Below are 27782 nucleotides of genomic sequence, written 5' to 3'. Positions count from 1 at the left end.
AGCCAATTGAGTGACTGTTCTCCGCATATTAGGTGAACAGTGAAATTGCTTTTAATAATTTTTACTGTAGAATTATAGATTCATTGGTTTTTGTTATTTTCTTTAGTTTTTAATATCGAAGAGATTATGAATATGTCCGCTTGTAGCGCTGGAGTAGCGAGTCTTTTAACCCATTTTGGGGTCGACTTGTAAAAGGGTGGGGAGATTCTACAGCCTTGACGTTGGAGGGGGGTGCGGCTGTCAAGCTGGTTGTCAGTGTGGTGCGTTTGGTGTGTTAATGTCAAAGTTGTGTGGTTTGTGTTGATAATTTCGCACTGTTTATTATGGCTGCAAGAGCTGAAAGTCAAGAGGAAAAGAGTGCAGACGATGAAGAAAAACATTCGAGGCGAAATTCACACTCTGAAGCAGAGAATTTACTTTCTGGTGAATCTAGCGCTGTTGTTGTTACTGATAAGCTGAGCAGGCATAATACTCCTAGTATGTATTTTGTTTATTGATTTACCACTTTAAAAATTATTTGTAGATATCATTATTTATTCATAATGAACGCTTTATATTCAGTGTTATAGAAGTAATGTACTTTAATAAAAAAATTGTTTTCAACCCCATCCCAGTTAATGACGTGAGTCTGGAGCATTGATCTTCCCCGGACTTAACACCCAGCTGTGCATGAGAGGTTATGTTGCACGTCTGTGATTAGATGCATGCTTGTTTACATATTATCAGTTTTTTTATACTGTATTTTACTATATTAATATCAATTATCTCCTAATATTTACTTACAGATCAATTTTTTATTTCCAATATTAATTTTCGTCAAAAAATACGATTATTAATTTTTTAGTTACAGTTTTTGTTCGTTTTTTTTTTTTTTATTAACACCGATGGTAAAGTGCTTAATCTTTAATAACCACTTCCCTGTAAACTACCGGTTTTTTGTTTATAAAATGAGGCATTTAGTTTTGTTATCTGAAGATTAAGCATTTTATTTTTAATCTGAAAAAAATTATACTCCTATTTGAATATTACAAAATCGCTATAATCTTAAAATTACTTTACTAATGTGTTCATAATTATTTTCGAAACGTTATTATTATAATTTAAAAGTAGTATTTTTAATGGGCCTCCACAGATAACTCAGTCATAAACGAGTAGAGTTGCATAACATATATCTGAAGCTGTAAGTAAACGGAAATATATTTCCGCTTAATAATTATATTTTAACCTAATGATTATTAGCAAATATTTGTTTCCAATATTCTCTTTCTTTAAATAAAGAATATTTAATGAAAATTGTTTTTAAATACGTTCTGCAAAATTACTGTGAAGTTTTATTTATTTACAATTTTTTTTCAGTACCAATTAATGTAATTGCAATTAAATTTAAATTTGCAAAATAGTATGAATTAATAAAAAAAAAAAAAACATATTTATAATAGATTTAATTTGTTTCCAAAAAAAATTCTTACGTGTTTTTATAATGTGATCACCGTAAAAATAATTCAAATTTGTGTATGAATTGAATTTACAATTTAATGTGTATGAAATATTCCGCCCTTCCCTCCCTCCCTACACGCGCGCGCGCAGAGAGAGAGAGAGAGTGAGAGAGAACATTTCTATTACTTCGTAGACTGTATTTTTTATTCAATATTGGTAATAGATTAGTTTCGGGTTCTGATTACTTTGACGACTTTATGTAATCTTTTTTAAAATGTAATATGTTACAAGTGATCTGTTGTAATGGTTAATAGTAAAAAGATTTGTTATAAGATCCTGCATTGAATCACCAGGGTTAATTAAAAAATTTTATTAAAAAAATAAAAAAGTATATAAATAATGAAAACATTAATAGCCTACCGGATTTTTGATTCCGTATATATGCACCCAGATTAATTATCTCGCGAGTACTAACCGATTTATAAAATTTCTAAATCTCTGAAAGGAAAATGAAAAAAATTAGTAAACAATTTTAATACTGATAGTTGGATGCTGATTATGCGTTAATTTTATAATGCACTTCTTGTTTATTAAAATAAATATTTTTCTTTGAACAAGCAAAGAGCGCTCTATCTGAGACAAATCGATTATCTAAGATTTAAAAAAAAAAATTGTGTGTTCCTCTTGAATTAACTTATAAACGCAAATTAAATGAAAAAAAAATCTGATGTGAAACCACATAACTTCCTTGTACCCCTATTAAATTACATATATAGATTTTTAAAAATACATAAAATTTTATTTCATTAATAACTTCTGATTTTTTTATATATTTTTTTTATTGTAATTATTGAATTATTATTTATTGTAAAACTTTTTTTACAATTAGAGTAATATTACAATAATTATTAATAAATCAATATATTTAAACTAAAAAAGCAAGTTAAAAAAAGGAAATGAAGTCTGATTCGAACTGATGTGCCCTCCCCTTGTAAGATCCAAATATTTCATTAATTAAAATTGTATTTGGCAATAACTCTGGAACCAGTGAAAATAAGTACCACTTATGATATATCGTTGAAAAGCTCTCAATGAGAGATCATTACTGGAGTTAAGAGAAAATCAAAAATCCAAATTTGTTTTGATTTTGGGCTTTATTGGGCACTTTTGGTCCAATCGATTGCAATCAGAAGGGGAGGTGCACAACTAGATGTTACAACAGTCCTAAAACCAAAATTTTAACATTCTACGGCTAATCGTTTTTGTATGTACGTACATACGTACGTACATACAGACGTTACACCGAAACCAGTCAAAATGGATTCAGGGATGGTCAAATTATTCCTTGAACTTCGTACAAGTTAATAAAAATTGTGAATTTTGTTTTGAAATTAAACAGAAATACGTTTATTGTAGAAGAAAATCTTGTCAATCTCAGAGAAGCTATATTAATGTGAATAGGCAGCGTAATTGGTTCTGCGATCCACCTGATTACAGTCAAGCACCTCCTCGTCAAGCACCCACCTTGTGCTTGACGACCATAGAATGGTAACATTAATGAACGTTAGTTGTAACATTATTGAACCAAAAAGCTATCGTCGTCTTGACTTTTAACTATAATGTTCCGGGTTCGAGTTCTAGAGTTATTTTACCGCTACAAATATTTAGTGCCATTTTCATACACAGGCTTTAAGGTTATTTTTAAACATTTTTTTTTTTTTTAATTATTTAAATAAAAGAAGTTTAGCTACTGTATTAAATAACGGCATTAATGGTGTCACTAAATTTATTTTATTCCATTTATTCTCATGATTTCTATTTCTTTCATTTAAAAATAAGTTTCTCTACTTATTTACAGAGAGCCAAGAAGCTATTGAGTCAAGAAATTACCTTTCTTTGAAAGAATAAATTTCTTCACAAAGATTTATATAATATTTTTGTCATATGTGTGTACTGTACCTAAAAATTTAATAAAATTATATGATTTTATCAAATATTTATAAGAAAAAAGAATTAGCATATCATGAAAAAATTTTAAAGACCTAAGCAGCCACATTACATAATCATGCTTCCTCCTCTTCATTAATAACACTATTTCCAATTTCTCTTTCGTTTATCATTTTCATTTAAAACAAAAATGGGTTGAAAAAAAGGAAAACATAACTACAATTTATAAAAATGGTCATTTGCATTTTCATTGTTCGAAAATTATGCTAAAAGAACCCAGATTTGATTTTCTTACTTTGTTTATATTTACTACAAATTATTTTATAAGTTTCTAGTATTTCTTATGGTTATAATGAATATAAAGTAATGAGGTACATAAGTCGCTAGTATGTTTTCAGTGAAATTTGAGATGTTCATTGTACATCCATTACTTTGGTGAACAGAATGAAAGTGTTACATTTGTGGCTAAATATCAGTCGTTTTTGTAGCCTTGCACACCAGTAAGCATCAGTATATTTGGTTCACTAAAAAGGTAGCAGAGAACCACTTTTCTCCTCACTTTTTTTAGTAAAGTTGCTACGGAATCTTTATTATTCTGAAGATGACTGTGTCACTTTCATAATGAGTGATAATTTATAACATAAATCATAACTTTTTGTAATCAATTTATAAATCAATGAAAAATTTAATTAATCAATTTAATTTTTAACAAAATTATTTTATTAAAATAGTGAAATTTAGATTATAAATTTATTTATTCATTTTAATTACTGGTATTTTATTTTATTATACATATTTAAATTTAATTAAAATATTTAATTAATAATCAATGAAAAATTTTATTAACATTTTGTATTTAATATAAACTTTACAGTAACTATAATTTTTTAAAAATTCAACATCTAAGATTCCAGTAAATAAAATGAAATGTAATATTATTAATGTTAATGTCATTAATATTTATATTAAAACTAATTATAGTACTAAAACCTCCTTTGTAAGCTAATTTTGTATGAAACCAAATTTTATTTTTTTCTATAATAGAATATTATAAAAACAGTACAAATTTGACTATAAAAAAGTTTATTTTTTATAGAAAAGAGATTACTTATGTATTTGTGGTTATTATATATTTAAATATAAAGAAAAAAGATTTTTTTCTTTGACAAAAGGTATTTTCAGATTTGTGAAATAATTACTTTCATACTGGCGTATCTCATATATTATTTTATTCATTGAGGTATAGTAATAGAAAGAAGGTCATAAAACATCATATAATTTCATGTATCTTGTATTTGTACAAAAAAAAAATTCCTTTATTACATACTGAAAAAATACACAAGAACACAGATGAGCTGCGCTTGTGGATAATGGATATATTTATCATTTTTATTATCATTTCTCCTTCTTTATTACTGATAATTAATAATTCATTAATCAGTAATTTCATTAATTAATTAAAATATAATTTGATAGTACTTCTTTTAACAAAATTAGATTATTATATATATATATATATATATATATATATTGTTAAACGGAAGGAGGGAATCAGAAAAATAATAAGGAACAAAGAAGTTAGGAAAAAAGAAAGAGTACCACAAGCTTGATTTTCAGCATTATGAAAGGTATAAAAACAGAGAATGGCCCAAAATAGAATAACTTGAAGGTCTGCTACAGATGACCTTCAGAGAATTACTATTAATTGATTCAATATTTGGATAGATAAGACATAGATTATACATACATTTGGATGTAGTGTATGTGGTTGCACATATTCAAATTTGTTCACGTATATATCTGCATGCATACAACGAGTGTATTTATTTGTCATTTATATTTTGTTGTTAAAATGGTGAATGATTCGCATCATTATCAGTTTCAATAAATCTTTCATTTATTGCAATAACAACTGTTTTAAGATGCTACAGTGCCCTGCAACAAATCATATAATAGTAGTTATGATATCAGTAAGAATTAACTTCAACTTCATTGTATGTTTATTTTATCAGTACGCTGTAATTGTGATAGGTTAATAGTGTTCTCAAGTGGAAGCCTGGGGCAGGACAAGAATTAATTATAAACTGAAACTGGATGAAATAAATAACTTTTTTTATATGTATTTATAAAAAGTTTTTATTCTGGATTTTAGATCAGTTAATGAAATTATATTTTCAACATAAGTATAATGTGTATCCTGTAATAAATAATTAGCCATAAACAACAGAATTATTATTAACATTAATAATAAATGATTAACTTGGCAGCATTATCTTAAATCTAATTAATTTTGATGCTGTTCTTAACCTCTAACAGATTTATTATCAGTTTTATCGCTGTGAGCATCTACCCAATTATCTTCTCTTCTTTCCTTTATATTCTATCTTAACTCACTTAGTTTTTTAAATTTCTTCATTAGTCTTTTATATTTACAAATAATCCTTTTTTTAAATTATTTGACATTAAATCTGACTTTTTTTATAGTTTATGAGGGATAATAAACTGAAAAGTTCATAAAATATTTTTTTCTTTATTTATAAAATAGGAAACAAATTTTTCTTTTATGTAATAAAATTTATGACCAAAATCATAATTGTGACCTGTATTCTGTCTGCTGTATGGCTAAAATGATTTTCATATTCAAGCAACTCTCTCTTCTTCATTAAAAACATTTACATTCACCCTTAGTTATGATTTTAACCAGCAACTAATACACTTCCATATATTTTTCCACATCTCCTTTACATCAAATAAAACATCTCAATAATTTCTTTTTAACTTTTTAAGTCTGAGTTCTATCATTATGTGTTATCATTAAGTTTTTTATTTTAATTTTTTTGGCATTAATTTTAAGATCATTAGCCAACACCGAGTCATTTCCAGTACAGTTGGTGACAATCTAAGCACCTACAAAATAAGAAGCAGTGAATATATATATGATATCATATTATTTAACTACCTTTTCACTAAACATAGATTTCGTAGATCACGATTTTACTTGCTCTTATTTTTAAAATGATAATGTTGATGTCTATAGTTGTCACAAAATGATCAAATAGTAAAAGTTGCAGTTTATTATCTTTAACCCGATTAGTATTCATTATTTAATTTGCTTAACTTCTTTTCATTGAATTTTACTCATTGTGTTTACCCTTCTTGTTTTATTTTGATTCCTCAAAAAGAAAAGAAAATATTTATAATTCTACCTTATACATAATAACAAGTGAGATAAAGGTTTGTTTGAATTCAATGTATTCTACATGTTTGTGCTAATTGAACTTTTCCTCAAACGTGGATGCAACAATATTAACATTATGTTTTATGTCGGTCTGTATTTTATCCTTTTATTTGAAATATAACTTCTTTTTATTTCAGTTATTATAATTTTAGTCTAAGGAAGATTATATAATAAAATTGAATAAAAATATTTCTTAATTTTCCTATGATTATTTTTTTCAATTTTATGACATTTGAAGTGTCATATTAATCACGTTCTTTTAAAGAGTAAGATATATTCTTCTATGTCCTTTTACAACCAAGTACAAATATGTTATTTAATTGGTGCTTATACTCAGAATAAACTATGTCTACATCTGGCTGAGCATCAAGGAATTTTCTAGTCATCACAATATGGTGGTATCAACATCTCTCATCATTTCTACCACTACAGTAGTTTATCAGTTTCCATTGCAAGTGCTACATCTTCATCTCTAAAATATACCAAATTTTTAATTTAGACATAATTGTTGAAGTCATTATTTAACATCCATTCCAAATTGATAGGAAACTTTTTCTGACTCATTTCTCAAAACACATACTTAATGAGAATGATCCTGTAAAATCTTAGACAATTCAGTATTATTATATTCCTAGGAAAGAAAAATAATATTTTAATCTTTTATTCATAAAATAAATTTATTATATTACTCAGTTTTCTCGTAAGCAGATATTTCTACTATTGTTTGTGTTGTTTTGGTTTATGACATAAACCTTATTTTATTAAACAAGTTTTCACATGAACCAAAATTATTAAATAGGTTTCATTAGATTCAATTTCTCTAAAAACTATATGACTGAATCTACAAACTGGACAAAATTTGGAGTATCATAATAAAAAAAGCAAAATCTAATTAATTTAAAATTCATCTGTTTAAAATAATTTATTTTTTAAAAAAATGCATCCATTTTCTTTTGTTCACTAACAGGAAATTTATTCATATTATGTTCTTAAGACGTAAGTATTGTTAATAAAAAATTGAGAAGTATTATTGAGGAATTACTACGACTACACGGTTGTAGCTGTTCTAAATTTCAATATACTTTTTTTAGATATGGTATATCTACAATAATGTTTGGTGTTTAGTAATTTTTTGTAACAAAACCAATAAATTGTATTGCATTTAAAAAATGCTTATCCAGTCATTTTTTTGTGATACTATACCATAAACCTATTAAATTTTTAAACATATCTATATATATTTACACATTAAATTTTAGAGGTTTAACTTCAAATTTTGTTCAGTCTCGGCATTATTTTACAAAAAAATGTAAGTTTACTTTTTTATATGTATTGTTCAGTTGATTTTTAAATGTAATTTAAAAAACATTTATGTAAATTTAAAAAAAAAAAAATAGATTAGTCTTTTTAAATAAAATAAGATGTGATTTTTTTTAAACTTTTTGTTACTATTATTATTTCTTTAAAATGCTTTGCTGATGTGTTATGTACTGGTTGTCTGTGATGTAAATTAGTAGATAAGTACTACAATTATCAGTATTTTATTGTTCAAGGACTCTATAATCTCCATTAAATCTCATTATTCATTATTAAACATGCAAATACTGAAATTTTCTTTTTATAAAATGAGTAAAATCATTCGTATCAGTGCAACTACTTTTTTAACTGCAGTTTTAAAAATATGAGTTACAGCTTTTATCTTTTCCTGATATCAACTCAATTACAATAAAAGTACACTGAGTAATCAACCAGTTATAGATTGAAGAAATAAATTTTTATGAAACATTATCATAAGAATTGCTTTATTGTCATTTATTTTCCTCAACTTGTGGTTAGAAGTAAAATCACAATCATGTATTGAATTTATATTTATTTATTTGTTACAGTGTTTTTTAATTTTTATTTATTATTTTTACTGTAAATTATCCTAAAAATTTAACGGATCAAATTTAATATAGTTCATTACATTTCAAAACAAGCTATTCAAGAAACTTATTAAAAACAATAAATTTTATTAGAAAAGAAGATTACAAATAAATAATTTTATTTTCAATTCTATTTATATTTATTTATAAGGATATTTTACAAAAAAAGAAACACACACACACACACACACATGAAAAGAGTTAAAAAAGTTTGGATTCCATTTTCTACTATCAGTTATCAAAAGTTTCTGTCTGTTATATAGTCTTTAAAAGTTTATTTTATTATTGCTTTAACTAAATCATAAAATGGTTTTTCTTAGATCAGATGCATAAAATAAGAAAAAACTACTACTAACTCATTTATTGATATTTACATTCTCAGTTTTTTTAAGTGTGAGTTTTATAATCAACCATCAAGAAGTTAACTCATCAGTATACATATTTATCAATATACACTTATAATTGTGTGTATTTTTTTGTATGTATGTATGAATGTAAGTGTTTCTTGTTTTATGCTTGTTGTTAGTGAATATTATTAGTTACATATTATCATTTACTATGAGAGGATAATGTTTGCTGTGCTATTAGAATTCAAATCAATATGTTTTTTGTTCTAACTCATTGTAGTATTTTACTTTACCAGATATGTTAGTAACCAATATTAATTTCAATTTTTCTTTTTTTAGCACTATTTAGTGTTTTTAATAAATCCCTTTGAATTCTGTCAGTTAAGAATTTTCATGAATCTATGTAATTTACTAATATGTTAATAACTCAAGATAAATAGTTTTTTAAAAATACAGAGTATCTTTTTCATATAATAAAGTTAATATTCACTTTTAATTCTGTTTATAGAAGGATAATTATGTTAAAGCTATGCTTTATCTGTGGTTAATTTTAATTAAAAAGTTAAAACAAAAATATGTGTAGAATAAATAATGTGACAATATAATGGAAAAAATAACACCAAGAAAATAATCTTATTTACTTTTTTTTACTCATTTAATGTTTATTGATTCAATCTCTGGAATGATTCATTGTTTAATTTTAAATTCTACCCAGTAGATGATACGGATATTGGTTACAATCTGTTATGAATTGTAATTTGAAGTTCAAGAAACTAAAAAAGATCTGATAACAAAGTGAATGGATACAGGTGGGCTAAAAGAGACTGATGAATTGTTAAGAATCAGAAAACCATAGAATAAAATTTAGAATTAATTGAAACAGCAATTGCTGAAGAAAGTCAGTTTATAAATTACAGATATGCGTAAATAAAGTGTGAGGAAACTTTAAGTAAATGTTTAAAGAACACTTATAAGAAGGGATGTATTAAACTGATGGATGGGCATAGGAAGAATAAAACTGCAAAATGATCAGTGGCTATATCAACTTTAAAGAATTAGTAGTAAATACAAAACAGCAATGAAAATTGGTTGATTCAGAGATTTAATGAGGTTAAAAAGAAAATAATTAGAAGAAAGGAAGGTTTTGAAAGTAAGAAGATTTTAAGAACTGAAGCCAAGGTGGATTTGTATCAATAGAAGTATTGAAATAAAAAATGGAAGAAAAAATAATTTGATATGGACACTACATGACTTCCTTGTACACCTACTAAATTACATATACACTTTTTTTTTTAGTAAAAATTACATAAAATTTTATTTCATTAATAACTTTGATATTTTTTCATATATATATTTTTATTGTTCTAATTAAATTATTATGTATTGTAATTTTTTTTTACCGAGGTTAATAATCATTAATAAATCAATATATTAAATTTAAAAAAAAGTTAAAAAAAAAACAGAGATGAAGTAGGATTGAACCAATGTGCCTTCCCCTTGTAAGATCCAAATATTTCATTAATTAAACTTTTATTTGGCTATAACTCTGGAACCCATTTTATTTGAGACTCTGGAAAATAAGTACAACTTATGATATATTGTTGAAAAGCTCTCTATAAGGACTTATTACTGCAGTTAAAAAGTCAAAAATCCAATTATTTGGAATTTTTTTGGTGGAAAATAGTAGGGAATGACTGCATTCTTCTCTCATGACTCACTGCTACAATTTCTCTGTCCTATTGCAGCTACACAGCTTACAGCTGTATATGAGCTACATCTTGTGTATTACAGCTTATCTTTGTCCTCTTAATAACTTAATTATTTGAGAAATTGTAATAGCTTCTGATCTAAATTTTAAACCAATTTCTTAAAGCTTTATTTTATTAAACTTTATCAAATACTCTCTCATGATCTAAAAATATTATAATATAATATAATGAAGTTATGCTTTTCTTTAACCTACCTATATTTTTTTTTTATAATTAATCTGATTCCTGAATTATACTCCTTTGAACCAATGAAATTCTGAAACCAAGTTGGTATTGTATTGCTTTTGCATAGAAAGGTTTTGCAACAAATGTGAGCGATTCAAGCAGTTTATCTGCTTCTTCTTTCTTTGATATGGTGAAAATAATACTTTTTTAAATTTGAAAATCTGAGAGTATTGCTCTATCCTTAAAAAATTTGACTTATTAATTTTCACAGCGTATTCAAATCTAATTTTCAGATACAGTATAGTTTTTTGGAAACAGTTTTTTGATACAGATCAAGCATTAAAAGAATTGGAAGAAGAGTTTATGGTCATGAAACAAAGTAAAAAAAAAAATTTATGATGTTTCTTTGCTGGCAACTTAAAAATGAGATTGGAAAGAAATTTATTAAATGTCATTACTTTATAAAAAATTCAATTTGATATACTGTATAAAACAATAAATGAAGTGTTATAGAAAAGACAATTATAATGAGTTAAATATTAAGACAGAATAATATAAGATGTATAGGCTGATTTAAAATTTAAACTTTTGTTAGGGTACATTAAACCAAATTGTGAAAAAAATTATTTTTAAAAACTCATTCAAAATGTTTCCAGTTGTCTCTCCAATCATCATCGGTGACTAGTGATGTTTTCAGACTAACATCAGCAGATGTCATTGATGGTTTTTTTTAAATTATGCATACAAGTATTAAGATTATGGTAAAAAAATGTGTGATCTGAGTGATGTTTGTTATTTTATCATAATGTTATTGTGTTTTTTTATGTTTATAATTATATTTCATAATATTCAAGTGTGTGAAGGTATGATAATGTTTTGTGTTTGTGTCAAATATCAAGGTTGTCTCAGCATCGGTGGTTAGAAAATATCTGTCTTGATATGAAAGATTTTCAAATGTTCATTGTATATTTGTTTGAAGCTATACCATATTGTATCATTATAGTACATTGTGCATTCAGAGTAGTTCACCAATTATTCTCCAGTGACATTGTGTTTGGTGATTGTGTACTGTATGAATTGATTTGTTTCATTTGTTGTTCTGAAGAATATATTACATCCAGATTTTTAAAATAACTATGTGAAGAATTTTGATATTTCTTGATACAAAATTACAAAGGAAAATCAATTTAAAAATTAGTTAGGCACTTTAAACAAGACCACAGTGACATTGTTTGTTCCATTTAATAGACTACTACAGCAGCTGTTCCTTAATAAATCAATAACATTATTTCATGTGTACTTTTAGTAGATTTATTTGTCCTATTGTCCAGAAGTAAAGTTGCACAAAAAGTATTCCCAGTGGTACTGCTACTCCTACATAAATCAATCAGTTGATGCAGGAGTTTTTAAAAAATGTGAACTTATAATTAAGTGAATTAGTTTTAAGGTAATTTGAAAATATCAGATCTAAATATTCTCATAATATCAGATCAATTATTATCAGTTGATTTTCTCAGAGCTGTCTTAGGAAATATTTTTGAAGTACTACTGCAGTCTAATCTTTACATGAAGGAAAAATCCATTCTCAGCTATGTTATAGAATCAATAAATTATTAAATACTCTGAATTTTATTTTGATCAGTGTTTTATTTCCCATTAAAATAAATGATTACTGTTTTATTTTTTACAAAAGACCTGTTGAATGATTGTACTCGTTTCTACATTGTTTTGTGGGAACAATAGTATGACAGTTCTAGCTGAATTAAACTTTTACTTTATTAACGTTTGTGTATTTACTTATATAAATAAAAATTAAACATATTTACAACAAAAATTTATATATCACTTCAAAATCTAATCAATTATAGTAGATTTATTTATTTTCAAGTAGCTTTACAAATAATGCCACAGTATTATATATTGAGCAAGTTTTGTAATTTAAAAATTTATACATTTTCAATTTATTAATAATATATTTTCTGTTACAAAGAATTTGTGGAATAAACTAATTTTGTAATTTGTTAAGTATGTTCTACAACCCCTTAATAACACTGAAACTATTAAATTTGATATCTAAGCTAAGGCCATATAAGATACAGAGTTTTGGAAGAGTTTACCATGTTGCTCTGTGGATTGAATCTCTAATATGTTTCCATAGATGAATTAATTTTCAAAAGATAAAAATTCGGTTATAAAAAACTGCACATGACAATAAAATACATGTGCAATAAAGATTGGTACACAGGAAATATAAATTATTTTCTAGAATGAATTCCTTAATAAAATTATTGTATAACATTTTTTTTAAAATTATTTTAAAAAGATTTTTAATTCAGCAGAATGTCACTTAAAAGACTTTAACTTCTGAGGCCACTTTGATCTCAATAAATTAAAAAAATGTAAAATCAGTAAAGAAAATTTAAAATCCTTGTTCCTAAATCATCAGTTGGATTAGAATAAAATTTACCTTCTCTTTTAAACAAGTAAATTAGAAAATTTCATCCATCATTATAGTATCAGATGTCATCCCATGTGTATTTACGCATGGGATTTGCTAGGGTGCACTACCTGTCTGATAGACAGATAGGTGGGGTCAGTGTGCCTGATGCCATTGTGAAACAAACTACCTAGCAAGTGACTAGGCAGCTTACCAACCTCTGCTTGACAATAAACCCAGTTGTATTGAAGCTTTATCTAAATAAAACCAATCGACTATGACATCTGTCGCTACCTTTTTCTTATCATATACATTTCTGATTGCTGTTCCATGTGATGTTTCACTTATGATATGAATTCAGAAAATTTCTCACGGAACCAGTTAAAATAGAATAATTAATATCTGAAGTTATATATTTTAAAACTTATAAACAATACATTTTAGTTTATATATTAAAATATTACAAGTGCATAGAAGATTTTATTTTCTTTACTAATTTAGTTCAAAAAAAATATTTTAACTATATTTATTCAAATACAGATTTTTTTTTTGTAGAATCATTGTGCCAAAGATTACCATCAGTAGATCTGGATATTATGAATTAAAATTTAGCACGTTACATCAATCCTTTGATGTAATGTGCTAAATACAATATTGTGCTATTGTTACAATATTGTATCAATATTGTGTTAATTCTCTGGGCTTTTTGGCAAGTATGGTAGATAAAATGTGACATAAAAATTATTTTGCAAACCTCTAGCATTCAGATAAATAGTATTTCAACCTCATATTATCTTGACTGTTATTTATATAAAAGTGTTTTTCTACCAACCTTTCCTAAATAAACAGAACCATGACTATTTAATTAAAAAGTAGGAAGAACAGATGGTTATAATTGAAATGATATGAGAAAAATGGCTGACCCAATAAAGTAAAGGAAAAAAAGGCCAGAACTGAAAATGGTGGTTTTTTTGTCATCACTTTCACGTCATAAAAACTGTATCTTATAAATTATTCAGTGTTTATTTATGGTTTTATTAAAATACAGAAACAATTAAACTTATCAGAATACTACTTTCACATTAAAGACTTTTCCTTAATCAAATTAATCTATCTATACACGCTTATATGTATATTAAGTAGGTATGTAAATATAAACTTATGAATTTTTTTTTTTTTTTTTTTTGGTTGATGTATCAATTCATCACATAAGCACGAAGCTTATGGATGGGAATTTGAAAATGAAAATTTTATAACATATGAAAACTGCCAATCCTGAATGGGATTCGAACCCAAGACCTTCAGATAAAAATCTGATGCTTTACCATGCTGCCACAGAGATCGGCATATATTTGAAAACAGTATGAAGCAATTATTGTTTTTTTTTCTTTTTTTTTGTTTGGTTTATATTTTAAAAGATGTACATGAGCATTATCATTGTATAAATTTTAATACTCAATACAAACTTAAATTTTAATACTAAATACAACAGATACTCATGTTTGTATATACAAATTAAGTTTAAGTTATATTGATAATGATTGTTTTATCTGACTTCAGTTTTTGAAGTTTTAATGTTTTTAACTTGATATATCTATTAGCAACTCATCTGATACTTTGATAATACCAAATATTGCCAGTACACAAAGTAAAATTAACAATCAGTATTGCAAAAATTAAAACTTTTACGTGGTATAATAATATTCTGCTATTATGAAACAGAATAAATTCTGCAGTTTAAAAAATTTGTTTTTTTAATAAATAGACCCTCAAATGGATTAAGTGTGAATAAAACTAACAGTTGAGAGACATCTTCTGAAACTTTGTTTAATGTTGATTGTAATTTTCAACTTTTTTACATTAATAGCCTACAGTAATAATAAAACAATACATCATCTGATCATTGCCAATCTATATAACTTGATTTGATTGTGTAGTGAAACATGATAAGAGAAAGTACTCGGATAAGGAGTTTTTTTTTATAATGAATACTATTTATTTCTTCACAAGTAATTAAAACTGAAGATTGAAAATGATCTAAGAAACAACAAATGTCTCAAATACTCGAGTTCTGTTCAGTTAATATATTTAGAAATTTATTTGTTACTATTATTAGTGATAATTTATTATATGGAGGGAATAATAAAAGTTAGATTTTTTAAAAATAATATACACACATGTTAGTTATTTAAACATAGTATTTAGTTTTATTGAATTACCAATAATAATACTACTCACATATATATTTATTTATTCCAATAACTAATAATGATATATACTGCAGTATTATGTGGTGAATATATATGGCAGTGTTTCAAAAATATCGTATTGATGTATATTACATACAATTGAATCGTTTATTTCAGAAACCTGCAATGTTCCATGTGAATATCAATGTACGCAATGGATTTTTGAAATAAACAATTCAGTTAGGTATGCATACGTATATGTTTTACCAGTGTCATTTTATATATATATATATATTTATTAAATTTGTCTTAGTTTACTGGTATCTGCATGATATGTCTGTGTAGTTAACTAGCAGAATATTTAATTTGTTATGACAGTAGTGTAATTTTGTTATGTAGAGAAATACACAATTACCATGAATGTAAGCATGTAAAAAGATAAGTAGTATTAACATATATGTCTAACTACTTGTAAAAAAAATTATAAAATGAAGACATAGTATTATTGTCATTTTTTTTTTTTTATTATTTGAGTAGCAAAGAATTGTATAGTACTTAGACTCATCAGATACATAATTACCTCAAATACCTCTCTAATCTCTAAGTCCAAGAGCCTACTCTCAGTTGAATGAGATCTTTTAGTGCTTAGTGCTTTCCTTTTTTTTATCTTACTCTCATCTGGTAATAATAATAACAATAATAATAAAGTCATCTAGTAATCTTAATGTCATTTGCATTATTGAAAATGTATAGAATTAAATGTAAAAAAATAATCTATAGAAAGACTTCTTCTCTTAGAATTTTTTTTGTGATCTACAGGCCAAAACTTTTTCACAGATAATACAATTCTTGCATAATTAATTACTTCAATATTTCTCATCAGTCAGCTACTTTTAAACACACAGCAATAATACACAATCTGCAAACTCTGAAAGGTACACCTTTCTTTAAAGAAAGAAGTTAACTAATTATTCTTATAGTTTCTATATACAAAATAAATGATATCTTCATTATATTTTTCATAAACAATATTGGTTAAACAAAATGCTATGATTTAGTTTGAATGGCAGTTTAGTTTTAGAGAGCTTTAGCTAAAAAAATCATACTTTAAAGTTGGTAATTTAACATAAATGTAAACCGTTGTTTGCCATTTGTTTGCATAGATTAGATTTATATGATTATGAATAGTCTAAATATGATTATGTATTTTTCATGCTGTAATAGATACATGTTATTATAAATGCAATATAAAATGCTGATTTTTAAATTTTCATAGATAATATAAGTTCTAATCTTCTGTGCATGTTTTTCATATTAGTTAGTGTAGTTTTGCACATGAAAAAACTATGGATATATTATCTATTAGCTAGAAGAATATAAAAAAATGTATTGGGCTTATTATTTTAAGTTTAATTTTAGTTTAAAGAGTTTTTCACTCTATCATAAACATAACTGGCTTTTTGTAGTAGCACTACTGCTACAGTCATTAACCTTTAAAAAATGTCAACAGCCTGATATGAACCTAACATTTTTAACTTCTGAGATCTATGAATGAATCTTGGACAGATTTTCTGGATATTACTCCTTGAGACATTCCAAGCATTGTGGTACCATGTGGTTGTAACAGATGCAGGTCTTTTATTGAGGACTTATTATGCAGTTAAGAAAAAGTCCAAAATCCAAAGAACATTTGGATTTTGGACTTGACTGAAACTAGTCAAAATGAATTCAGGGATGGTCAAAATGGATATTTCCATTGAAATCTGAAAACCAAGATTTTTCACGATCACAATACTTCCTTTACTTCATACAAGCAAGTAAAAAGATGATTATTCCCTACCTACAAATGGTATCTTGTTAAAGTTATGTAAAGATTTGTCTACTCTGTGTCAAGTTATGTCTATTTTACTGCAGCTAAAATATCTTTCTAAGTTAGAGTTGTTAAAATAATGATAAATGTTTATCATAGAAAATAATTTATATGGTAAGGATGCAAAGACAATTATTAAAATTCATTAAATTCATCAAGTATGATTTCATTAGATTGATTAATTATTTTATTTTATTTTGTTTATTCTTAACGAAAATATTGTTTACCATTCTATTTATATTTTAGAATTTTTTATATGGTTAGAACATTGCTTTTAATGACCTTTAATTGTTTTTAAAAGGCTAAACTTTTTCCACTTATATATATGTTTTCAAAATTAGTTCAATTATCAGTTTTGAATATTTTTTATTAACAATAATAATATAAAAATTATATTACAACTTTTAATTTGTATACTTTGAATAAAATAATTATTTCTTTCCAAGTAAGACTTGAATTTTTTATGATAATTTAAGCCATTTCTATTAATGAGAAAATAACTATCCTAATTATTTTATTAACCATTTATATTCCAATTAGTTTGCACCAGTTTTGCGGTTTTTTTTTTGTATTTCACTAAGTTTTATTAATAATAAGTTTTATTTTTAAAAATAGGTGGTGTTTAAATATTTTTAAATGTAGGTTTGTTATTTGACATGATTAAAATTAACTGAAAAACTAATAATTTAACTATAATTATCACTAATTACACAATGTTAAAATATAACACCATTAAAATAACAATAACATTAAAAATATGTAGAATTGTGGAAGCATGATAAAATAAATGTTTTTTGCCAATTGTATTGCTTGCAGAAAGACCCCAAAGTACTATCTAAGTATCATCTATTTTAATAGTAATAGATCATGTGAAAAATAGCATCTGTTGAAACTATATCAACAGGTCCAGCCAGAATCCCCATTCCAATAAATCTTAACACTGAATAACAATCACGAACAAGACAGTTTTTTTATTTAATCTTTTGATAAAATGAACGTTTTAGTTAATTATTTTACTTTCACATTTTCTTTATTTGTTTATTAAATAGAAATTAATGAAAATATTACTGATCCTTTAAATTAATAAATTTAATGACATATACGAGAATATTAAATAAATGTGTAACTTTTTCTTGATAATTAATGTTATCTTAATCAGTATTGCATGTCCAACCCTCTAAATACAAGTAAAAAAAAAATTAATTCTGTAGTACCAAATTTAATGTTTTTTGTATCATTTGGAAATTAATTATTCATATCAGGAAAGTATTTTAATAAAAATAATTGAAGCCTAATTTAAATAAAAAGTAATATAGTTGAAAAGAAAATTAATTTTCAAGGAATATTTTTTCTTTGATGTTCTACAAATAAAATAAAATAGATTGCTTGAAACGTAAGTGCCTTAAAATTAAATATGCTTTACTCTTCTTGATAAAAGTTTTAAAAGGAAAGTTGTAGATCATGTTTAGGAAGTAAATTCATTAAAAAATTTTCATCAAAGTTTAAAGGTATGGCTAAAAAATTGAACAAATTAATTAGTGAAATAATTACTATAAAATTAAAACTAATTTTTTTTTATAACTCATTAATATTGTTTCGTGTAGATTCTCATTTATTCTAGTAATTTAAATGCAGTCAGTGATTATCAGTTACCTGAAATGATTATTATGCGATTTTGTTGATTGTATATACATACAAAAAATTTAAATTACTTATTTCAATTTCTGTTCTTATAAAAATAAGAAATGAATGAGTTAATTGATTAAATTTACTAATTCAAATTATTTTGTAAAAAAATAATTAATAGTAATGTTATAAAAATTATAATAATTATTAGTAATATCTAATAAAGTAGATAATTTTAATAATTTCAACTAATAAATGAAATTTATGACAAAGGAGTTATATAAAAGAATATTATGAATTATTTGTACATTATTTATCAATAATGTTCTATTTGCTTTACTGAAAAAAAAAATTTATTTTTAAAAGAATTTATTAATTTTTTGAATTAAAACGCAAAAATTGGTTATTTAATACATATTTCTTTTAATATTATTTATTTTGTATTATCTTCATTATAAATATTTATATTATGGATTTTTTTAAAGCGCATGATATACCATATTTATTTGTTTCATATTATTATTATTAATATTTGTAGTGACTTCTTTTTTTAACATGTACTATTAACATTTACACGATGAATTATAATTATTAATTTGTAAATATGTAAACATATTTTTAATTTTTTTTTTTCTTTGATCTTGAAGATGGAAGCCCATTGCTGTCGGCTCTTAAACTTATTAAACAAGGTTAGTTAATATGTTGAACATGCAAAAGCTGAGCCATATTTTTTAATTTTTATGGATGAAAAATATTATTGTGCTGCCATATTTGTGTGAAATCAATTAAAAATATGTTAAGATATGTAAAAATATATTCTTTTCACACATATTAATATTCTGGTAGTTAAATGAAGTTAACATGTTATAAAAATAATAATAAGAAAAAAATTATCAAGTCAGTTATTTAACAATTATAAATTCATATAAAAATGTTCGTAAAAGATCTTTTCAGAGCTTTATTGAAGTTCCTACGTCAGTATTACAGAATTTAAAAGTGGTTTATGTGGGTGGGTTCTGCAAAATTTGTACGTTGTGGTCCAGAGGTAAACCTTTGTATGTATCAAATTTCTATCAGGTCGATTTACAAAGGTTGATTTTGTTCATGTACAGTGCTTGTATGCACCTTTGCAAGAAGCAACCCTGGAAAAAATAAATTAAACTGCATTGCATGAAATAAATACTGGATTGGGCCAACACATAAATCTTTTTGTAAAATATTACATGAACTCAACTCATTTGAACAACATGAAATTTTCAACCATAATACTATTGAAGATTTATGTTAATAAAACAAGTTGATTGTTTATTTAATATGCTTACAACCACATTCTAAATGAGTTTCCTTAAATCTTAAACAAGTATTGCTAACAACAAACTTCCCTGCATTAAAATCTCTGAAGGAATGAATCATTGTTCTAAAAAGATCTTCTTGGGGAATAATTTTGTGAATTTAGAAAGTAGTTTGTTCCTATTCCTTTTTTTATATAAAATATTTAAAAAGAATAATTTTTCCATTCCTATGTATGAGTTATAAAAAGTCATCTAATTTATTTGAATATCTTATTTCTTTCTGCTAATAGCCAGTGCAGCAGTTTTTTTTCTGTATAATTATTCTGGGATGAGTGATGAAAATATATATCAGCCCATACTAAAAATCAAATTTAGAACAATTTAATGTTAAATCAGAATACTGGCCTTTAGGTCAAACAAGTAAGCAGATTTAACAGTTTCTAGAAGTTTCAACAAAACAAGTTACCTATTACTTTTCATTATATCTAAACATTATAACACTTTTTATAAGCACATGTTTTTATAAAAAATACTTTTCATAGAAAAATTATCACCATACTGTGATACATTAAAAAAAAGAGATAAAACAGATGTGTTATCCTATCATTTAATATCATGTAACATAAAGCAGTATAATATATTTTTCATTAATAAAAATATAATTTAACATGATGCTGGGATGCGCTTTGAATAGATAGTTTTTTAGTTGCTAATTTGCATTAAGTTCTTTACTTAAAAATAGCAAGCTGTTACAGTTTTTATGATTTCATTATCATTAAACTAAAATAACTAAATTTCTGACATTTGTGTGTGTGCGTGTGCCATGCTTAATTATAAGAACTGCTTCTTCTGTTAGTGTACAAACATAGAATAATTGTTTACTCAGAATTTTAGTTTCTGAAATCAATATATATGAGTAGGTTTGTTTTGAAATGAAGAAGTTTTTATTTCTGTTTGCAAAACTAGAATAATTTTTTCATTCAGCTACAATATTCGCCTTCTTTTTTTAAAATTTGCAAGTAGATTCGCTCTAACTATTAAATTGTTTTACATATGTATACTTTATTAATGATTTTTTTAAGATTTGGGTTCATTTGAATAAAGAAAGCAATAGGATGCACCTTCATTCTTCACACTCTTCATTTTCCTAGTAACATGGCATAAGATACCGATTACTCATCCTACAGTAGTCGTAGCCGGAGAGAATAGCTATATATACCATTTTCAGGGGTTATTGTTGACATATGTCAAGTTCACTGATGATAGCCACTTTACAAAAAGAACAAAGTAACATTCTATCACTTGCAGTAAGCTACATTATCATAAGTGTAAAAACATATTTTTATTACAAATTGAATTGTGACAGTAAAGAATTTGCTTGAAAATTGAAAGATTCAATCTTAACATCTTAAAAATCACATGATATTTGAAGTAATCATTTTTTATGAGTGAACATAATTTCTTTCATCTGTTACCTTCAAGATAGCAGGTTAGTGAAAGTCTAATCTGTAATTGGAAAAAAAATAACTGAGGATGTCATTTAAGAATGCCAATTATTTTTGTCTCATGAAAGAACACTTCATAATATCTCAAAAAAGACAACTATGTCAAAAGAACTTTCATTCAAGATTTTTAATGGCAGAAGAAATACAAAGTTTGTGTCAATTAAAAAAAAAAAAAACATATTTTTATAACATAAAATATAGAACATTACTTTAGTAAATATTATGTTCTCTAGCTGGTGTACTTAATTTTAACAAATTTAAACATTGTTTTTTGACATTTTAATTGCCGTATTTGTGTAGCTATGAATCTTTACAGATATCGAAAATATTTTTATAGAAACTTTAAATGAGAAAATATTAAAATAAATTTTCAAGAACTTCTGTTTTATTGTCTGAACTCTTAATTGAGAAAATAGAAAATAATAATCACATACACAAACACATTGGACTCTTTTATATTTCCTATGCAATATAAACAAAAGTGATTGATTATAATCAATCACTTTTGTAGTTTATGTAGTTTAAAAAACTTTATGTAGTTTTAAATATTCATTCTTAAAGAATAATTTTGATAAAATTTCCTACAAATTCAGAAACTCATTTTGAGGAGAGATCAGATTGAGAAACAGAAGCTTCTGATAGTACTTGTTGAATAATATCAAATAAAGGGATTGAAGTTCCTTTTTGGGGGGAATTCCCTCCATATTGACAGAAATAAGATTGTTTGACAGTTACTCACACAGAATATATTTATAAAAGAACTATGAATACACCAATGTCTATGATTTTTGTAAAGAATTATAAATTTATGATATAAATTAGAACCCCAAAAATTGGAAAAAACATTCTGAACAATCTACTGGGTAGCTGAAAACTAACTTGCACCCTGAATGCAGTTTACGGTATTCTTCATTGTACCTCGAGGCTATTTCAATGAAAGTATATTTCACTCTTTTATTTTTTTAAATTTTTAATTAATGTAATGAAATTTGTGGTCACTATTTTGGTTTAAATAATCAGAATTTAATTTTTTTGTTATCGTTTTTCTCACAAATACCTTTAAAACAAGATATCACATTTAACATTTTTGAGCCGCTCCTGCCTTTGCCTAAACATAAGGCCGAATAATATAAATTGGAGCTTATTGATTTAGCCTCTCTTAGCAGAGAAGACTTCCAAAGAGAGAATTGGGTTACAAAATGTAATAAAAAAATTAAAGGGGAGCATACATCCATAATTCTATCTATCTGAAATAAACACTTTCTTGGCCACCATTTTGGATTGGGCTATCAGAATTTAATTTTAATTGTATCATTTTTCTCGTCTCACTGCGCTTTTAAAATGATGTATCAAATGATTGTTAGTCTCATTCAATGTTTTTGAGTTGTACCCTATCCCTCACCACCCAAAAATAAAAAAAAAGTGGAATATATGTTCATTGAAGTATCCCCTTGGTACAAGGAAGAATGTCGCAAACTGCATCTAGTTATCTCAATTATAAAAAAAAGTTAGAGCGAGGTGTAAGTTACTTTTCAGACATCTGGTATATTTTGAAATGTTAGAATTGGGCTCTGATACCCTTCTATGAAAATCTTTTTTATGACATGTTTGCTCAGTAAGCAAAAATAATTTTAAATATTCTTTGTTAAAATTATTTTTATTATTTCAACAAGAACTTTGCCATCCTTTGGTGAAACTGTATTTTTAATATTTTCATAATTATAATTTCTGAATTTAATCAAAAACTTTCATGGAACAACATAATTTAAAAATAAAAATGGTGTTATTAAGTACCTGAGCATTAAAATTAATAGAATGTTTGATTGTTTGAATGAAGCAAATAATTGTTACGGAAATGAATTACTTCAGTTAAATAGTTGTTTACAGTTTCATAAATATTTTGAATGAAATATTTATTGTTTTAAATATATATATATATATATATATATACATAAAATTCTTTTCATGCTGTTTTATATATATATATTTTTATGAATTGGAAAAACTGGTACCTCCACAAATTAAAATTTTTATATAACATTCCCAAAATACTAAGGATTTTTATAAAAAGAATGTTACATTCTATGAATGCCGTATGAATACTATTTACTTATACATTATATAAATGAAGAAAATAGCGATAATTAATTAATTTTTAAAAAATAATTTGTTAGAACTAATATTTGTATAAATTTATACAAATACCTATATTAGTGTGTAAATTGATACTTCATGTAGTATTTCATTCCTGCATGATATACTACAGTTTATGCAATAATGCAGACACATAGGAGTTATATATGGTTGTTGAAAATACAATTATGGTTGGTTGGTTGTATAAAAAAAATGGTAAAAAACTGTGAGTGGTTGTTGTAATAAAATATATGATATTAATAATGAAAATAATTATATATGTTCTATTAAAGATAAATAAACAATTTTTTTTTTAAATAAAATGAAATGAATGCAAATATGAAGATGATTGTAGCATGGTTATGGGCTCTATGTATATAATCATTTTTTACCGGCGTAAAGGGAACAGTATGTTAATCACAGAGAGAGAATGAACTTAAATTATAATGAACATAGCTTGATTTTTTGAATAAACTCTTGATATATTAAACATATGATTCTTAGGAAAAAGTATGAGGATGATACTTAATAAAATATTAAAAGGACCCATGGTAAAAACCCTTCAGGATTTGTCATGAAAGTGGCTGGGTATTTGGATGAGTACACATAACAGATCTGTAGAATACTTATATAAAGATTATTAAAATCGACATGCAGGGATTATTTGGAATTGATAACAGTTTCTAATTTGTAATTAATAAAATATTTAACTGTATGAAAATCTAAAAACATTTTAAAAGAGTATACTTTCTTAATATCATCAGTGAAGAAATACTGGTACAAGGACAACAATATTCATTATTACCTACCTTTATAAAAAAATCTAAAGGAAGTTTCTATGAAATTTCCTATGGGTTTCAGGAATGTTTTTAAAAACTTACTGAATAATGGTAAAGTGTGCAACATCACAAGGAAACAACTTTGAAGAAAATACAGAATAATATGGGACTTTCCAATGTACACAGCTGTTATAAAATAAATTTATTTTGGAAACACTTTTGAAACCACTTTGTATATGTTTATTTATGTTACAAGGTATAATTTTGTTTCAGTAGCATTATTAGTAAAATATAGATTATATTGAATTAACATCATTGTATATCAGTTACTGTAGTGAAGTCAGTAAAGTTGTATATAAACATATAAAATCTATGTCATGGGATTATTTATTAAATAAACAGCTACTGATAAGCCTGTATAATTTGTTTTTTAGTTTGTTAAAAACTGACATTTTTATCTTAATGGAATTTATGTATCAGTTTATTATTAATTTTTTTTTTTTATTTAATGTTTCTGTTAGTTGGGAGAAATTTATTAATAATGATATTAATATAGTAGTTTTGTTGACTTCTATAAACGTGAAATTATTTATCATTCATTCCTTTTAAGAAAGTAATATTTTTTAACGATCGTAACACAATTGTTACAATATTTTGTTAGAAGGCTGAATAATGAGCTAGAATATCTGGATATTTTTAATGTTATCTAAAAATGTTTATTCAATCATGAATTTCTGGAAAAAAGTTTAGGAAGGCTTCCTATTTTAGGAAAGTTTCTATTTTGACAAAATCTCGTTTAAGTATAAATTTTAGTTTAATTCTCTATTATATAATTCTTTCTTTTTTTTTTCGTAGGGGGAGAAAAAATCTCTGCCAGCTGCCGCCAGGCCTGCGCTCTGACGGCAGTGTGGGGCTCCCACTTGCTAAAACACCTCCCCCTCTAGTCATGTAGGAGCCAGAACCAATCCCTGTGGCATGTACTCATCTTCGGCATGATCATCTGGTCTCTCTTCTATCCAATTCGAGACGACCCTGTGGCATCCCCTGGGGGCGATTGACAAACAGCACTCCAGGGAGCCCCTGCCTCCACCCCCAGAGACTGGCCCCACGGTGATTCATCTTCAGACTCCATGTCTCTGATATTGAACCTAGATATTAAAACATGTTTAACCCGCGCATTACCAAGCAGGGTATTCTAACTATCCCAGGTTGATTTTTTCCCTATTATAATTTTATCTGAAGATATACATAATTGTGGCTCATGACTTTGTCCTAAAATGATTGAAATTGAATTGATGCTTGTGACTGACCCATTTTTTATTTTATTTTTATAGGTTATTATTGACGGAATACATTAGTGGGGTTGTGAGAGTACCCTGCTTGGTATGAAATGTCTTATCTTCTTATTTGTCAAAAATGAAGGTTTTACAAAATATTTCTCTCATTCATCTTAAGTTCATTCTTCAATGTTTGACTTCACAAATGACTTGACTGTAGTTTCCTACGTTCCTATGTTTCCTATGTAGGTGAAGAAAGTGAATACAAACCTGAAATAATACTCCATTACAAAAAACTAAAAGTGATAATGGAGACAAAATGACAATATATTACAGCTGTGTTAGAGGAACCAGGCGGTGGCCACTAAGACTTTTCATTGAGATGGTAGATATTGCAGCACTGAATGCATATATTCTGTACACACAAAGGTTTCCTGAGTGGCAGGAGAATAATCAGAGCCGATGGAAACTCTTCATGACTGAGCTGGCATTTGGACTCAGCAAAGGCAACATGGAGGAATGAGCTAGCAATATCAACGGTCTTTATAAGGATGAACAAGATGCACTGAAAGCATGTGGTATTGAAATTCTGACAGTAATGATCCAATCAATCCCAGAGTTCCAAGTTACCAGCACCGCAGCATTGACAAGATTTCAAGAGGAACAAGATTCTCTTGTATAAAAGTGCAAGAAACCTGTTTGTAATACAAACAGAGAAGAAACTGTTATTGTAAAGTGCATCTTGTGCAAAAAAGTACCTAAATGTACAGTTCAAAACTGTTATTTGTTATGTTGAGGCCAAGTTTACTGCAATGACAGTCAAAATGTATACATTTTAATTTTAAAGGTGTCCAATATAAACCAAGACACTATCACTCGTGCCTCTGTGGCACGAGTGGTAGCATCTCAACCTTTCAATCAGAACTCCCAGGTTTGAATCCCAGTCAGGCAAATCATTCATCTCATCCTCTAAAGCAATACCTAATGGTGGTCTGAGGTTAAAAAAAAAAGTGTCCAATATTGAATTTCTCTTCTGAATGATATAAAGCTTTTGTACTTTGTACCTATATTCAGTTTAAATACTTTTTTTACTAATTTGAAAATTGTATTTCAATACTAAATAAAGCTCTTCATTGAAAATAACAGAATCTAAAAACAAATATTACAGTACATCATAAAATTGTATTGGGGTAGTCAAAATACCTCGCTTGGTAAAATAAAGGTGTTGAAAAGCTTGGCAATGGGAGGGTAAAGAAGTTTTAAACATCCTCATTATTAAAAATTAACAACTATTCTAATTTCCCTTAATTTTAATGTTGGTAGTTTTTGATACCTGTCATACTTCTTGCTTTAAAAAAAAAAAAAGTTATTAGTCTTTACAAATAATTTAAAGGAATTTTTTGTTTTAATCATTATCATTAGTTAGAGCTGGATTATTAGCGAGGTTAATGATATTTAGCTCATGTCATTCTGAGTATTTTCACGTAAACTTTCAACGAAATTGGTTAGAAAAATTGAAGTAAAATAAACTTGTTCCTGCATTCCACTGAGCTTTATGTGTATCAGTCACTTTTCATGAATTCTTTTTGATTTCCATTCTATCTCTTCAGGTGTTTTTCATATGATCTGCGTTCTTTTTTAGACCTATCCATATTTTAAATAAAATTAAAACAAGATAATAAATTTGGTGGCAGGCTTCATAATGGTGAAAAGTATTTGAATTTTTTAAAATCTTTTTGAAGTCAGTTTTATTATTACTATGTTTAAATTTTTTTTATCAAATACTTATTAATTAATTGTAAGTAGAAGAAAAAACTAAACAAGTAAACAATGTACTTGTTATACT

At 25.9% G+C, this 27782-nt stretch overlaps 1 protein-coding gene across 2 annotated transcripts in view; it reads left to right on the top strand.

The window, feature by feature from the left end:
- The first annotated feature begins 232 nt into the window (after positions 1 to 232).
- The window catches only part of LOC142318819 (sodium/hydrogen exchanger 9B2-like), a 188751-nt gene continuing 161201 nt past the window's right edge, over positions 233 to 27782 (top strand). The window contains exons 1-2 of one of the 2 annotated variants that reach the window (XM_075355328.1): positions 233 to 477; positions 19598 to 19639. In XM_075355328.1, coding sequence (XP_075211443.1) covers positions 324 to 477; positions 19598 to 19639 — 196 coding nt within the window. In that variant the 5' untranslated portion in view covers positions 233 to 323. The remainder of the gene's footprint in view (positions 478 to 19597; positions 19640 to 27782) is intronic. The other variant, XM_075355329.1, reaches the window with a different exon arrangement.

The sequence above is a fragment of the Lycorma delicatula genome, chromosome 2, assembly GCF_047948215.1.
Source record: "Lycorma delicatula isolate Av1 chromosome 2, ASM4794821v1, whole genome shotgun sequence".
Lineage (NCBI taxonomy): Eukaryota > Metazoa > Arthropoda > Insecta > Hemiptera > Fulgoridae > Lycorma > Lycorma delicatula.
Note: the sequence above shows the minus strand (reverse complement) of the source record. Positions and strands in the feature narration are given on the sequence as shown.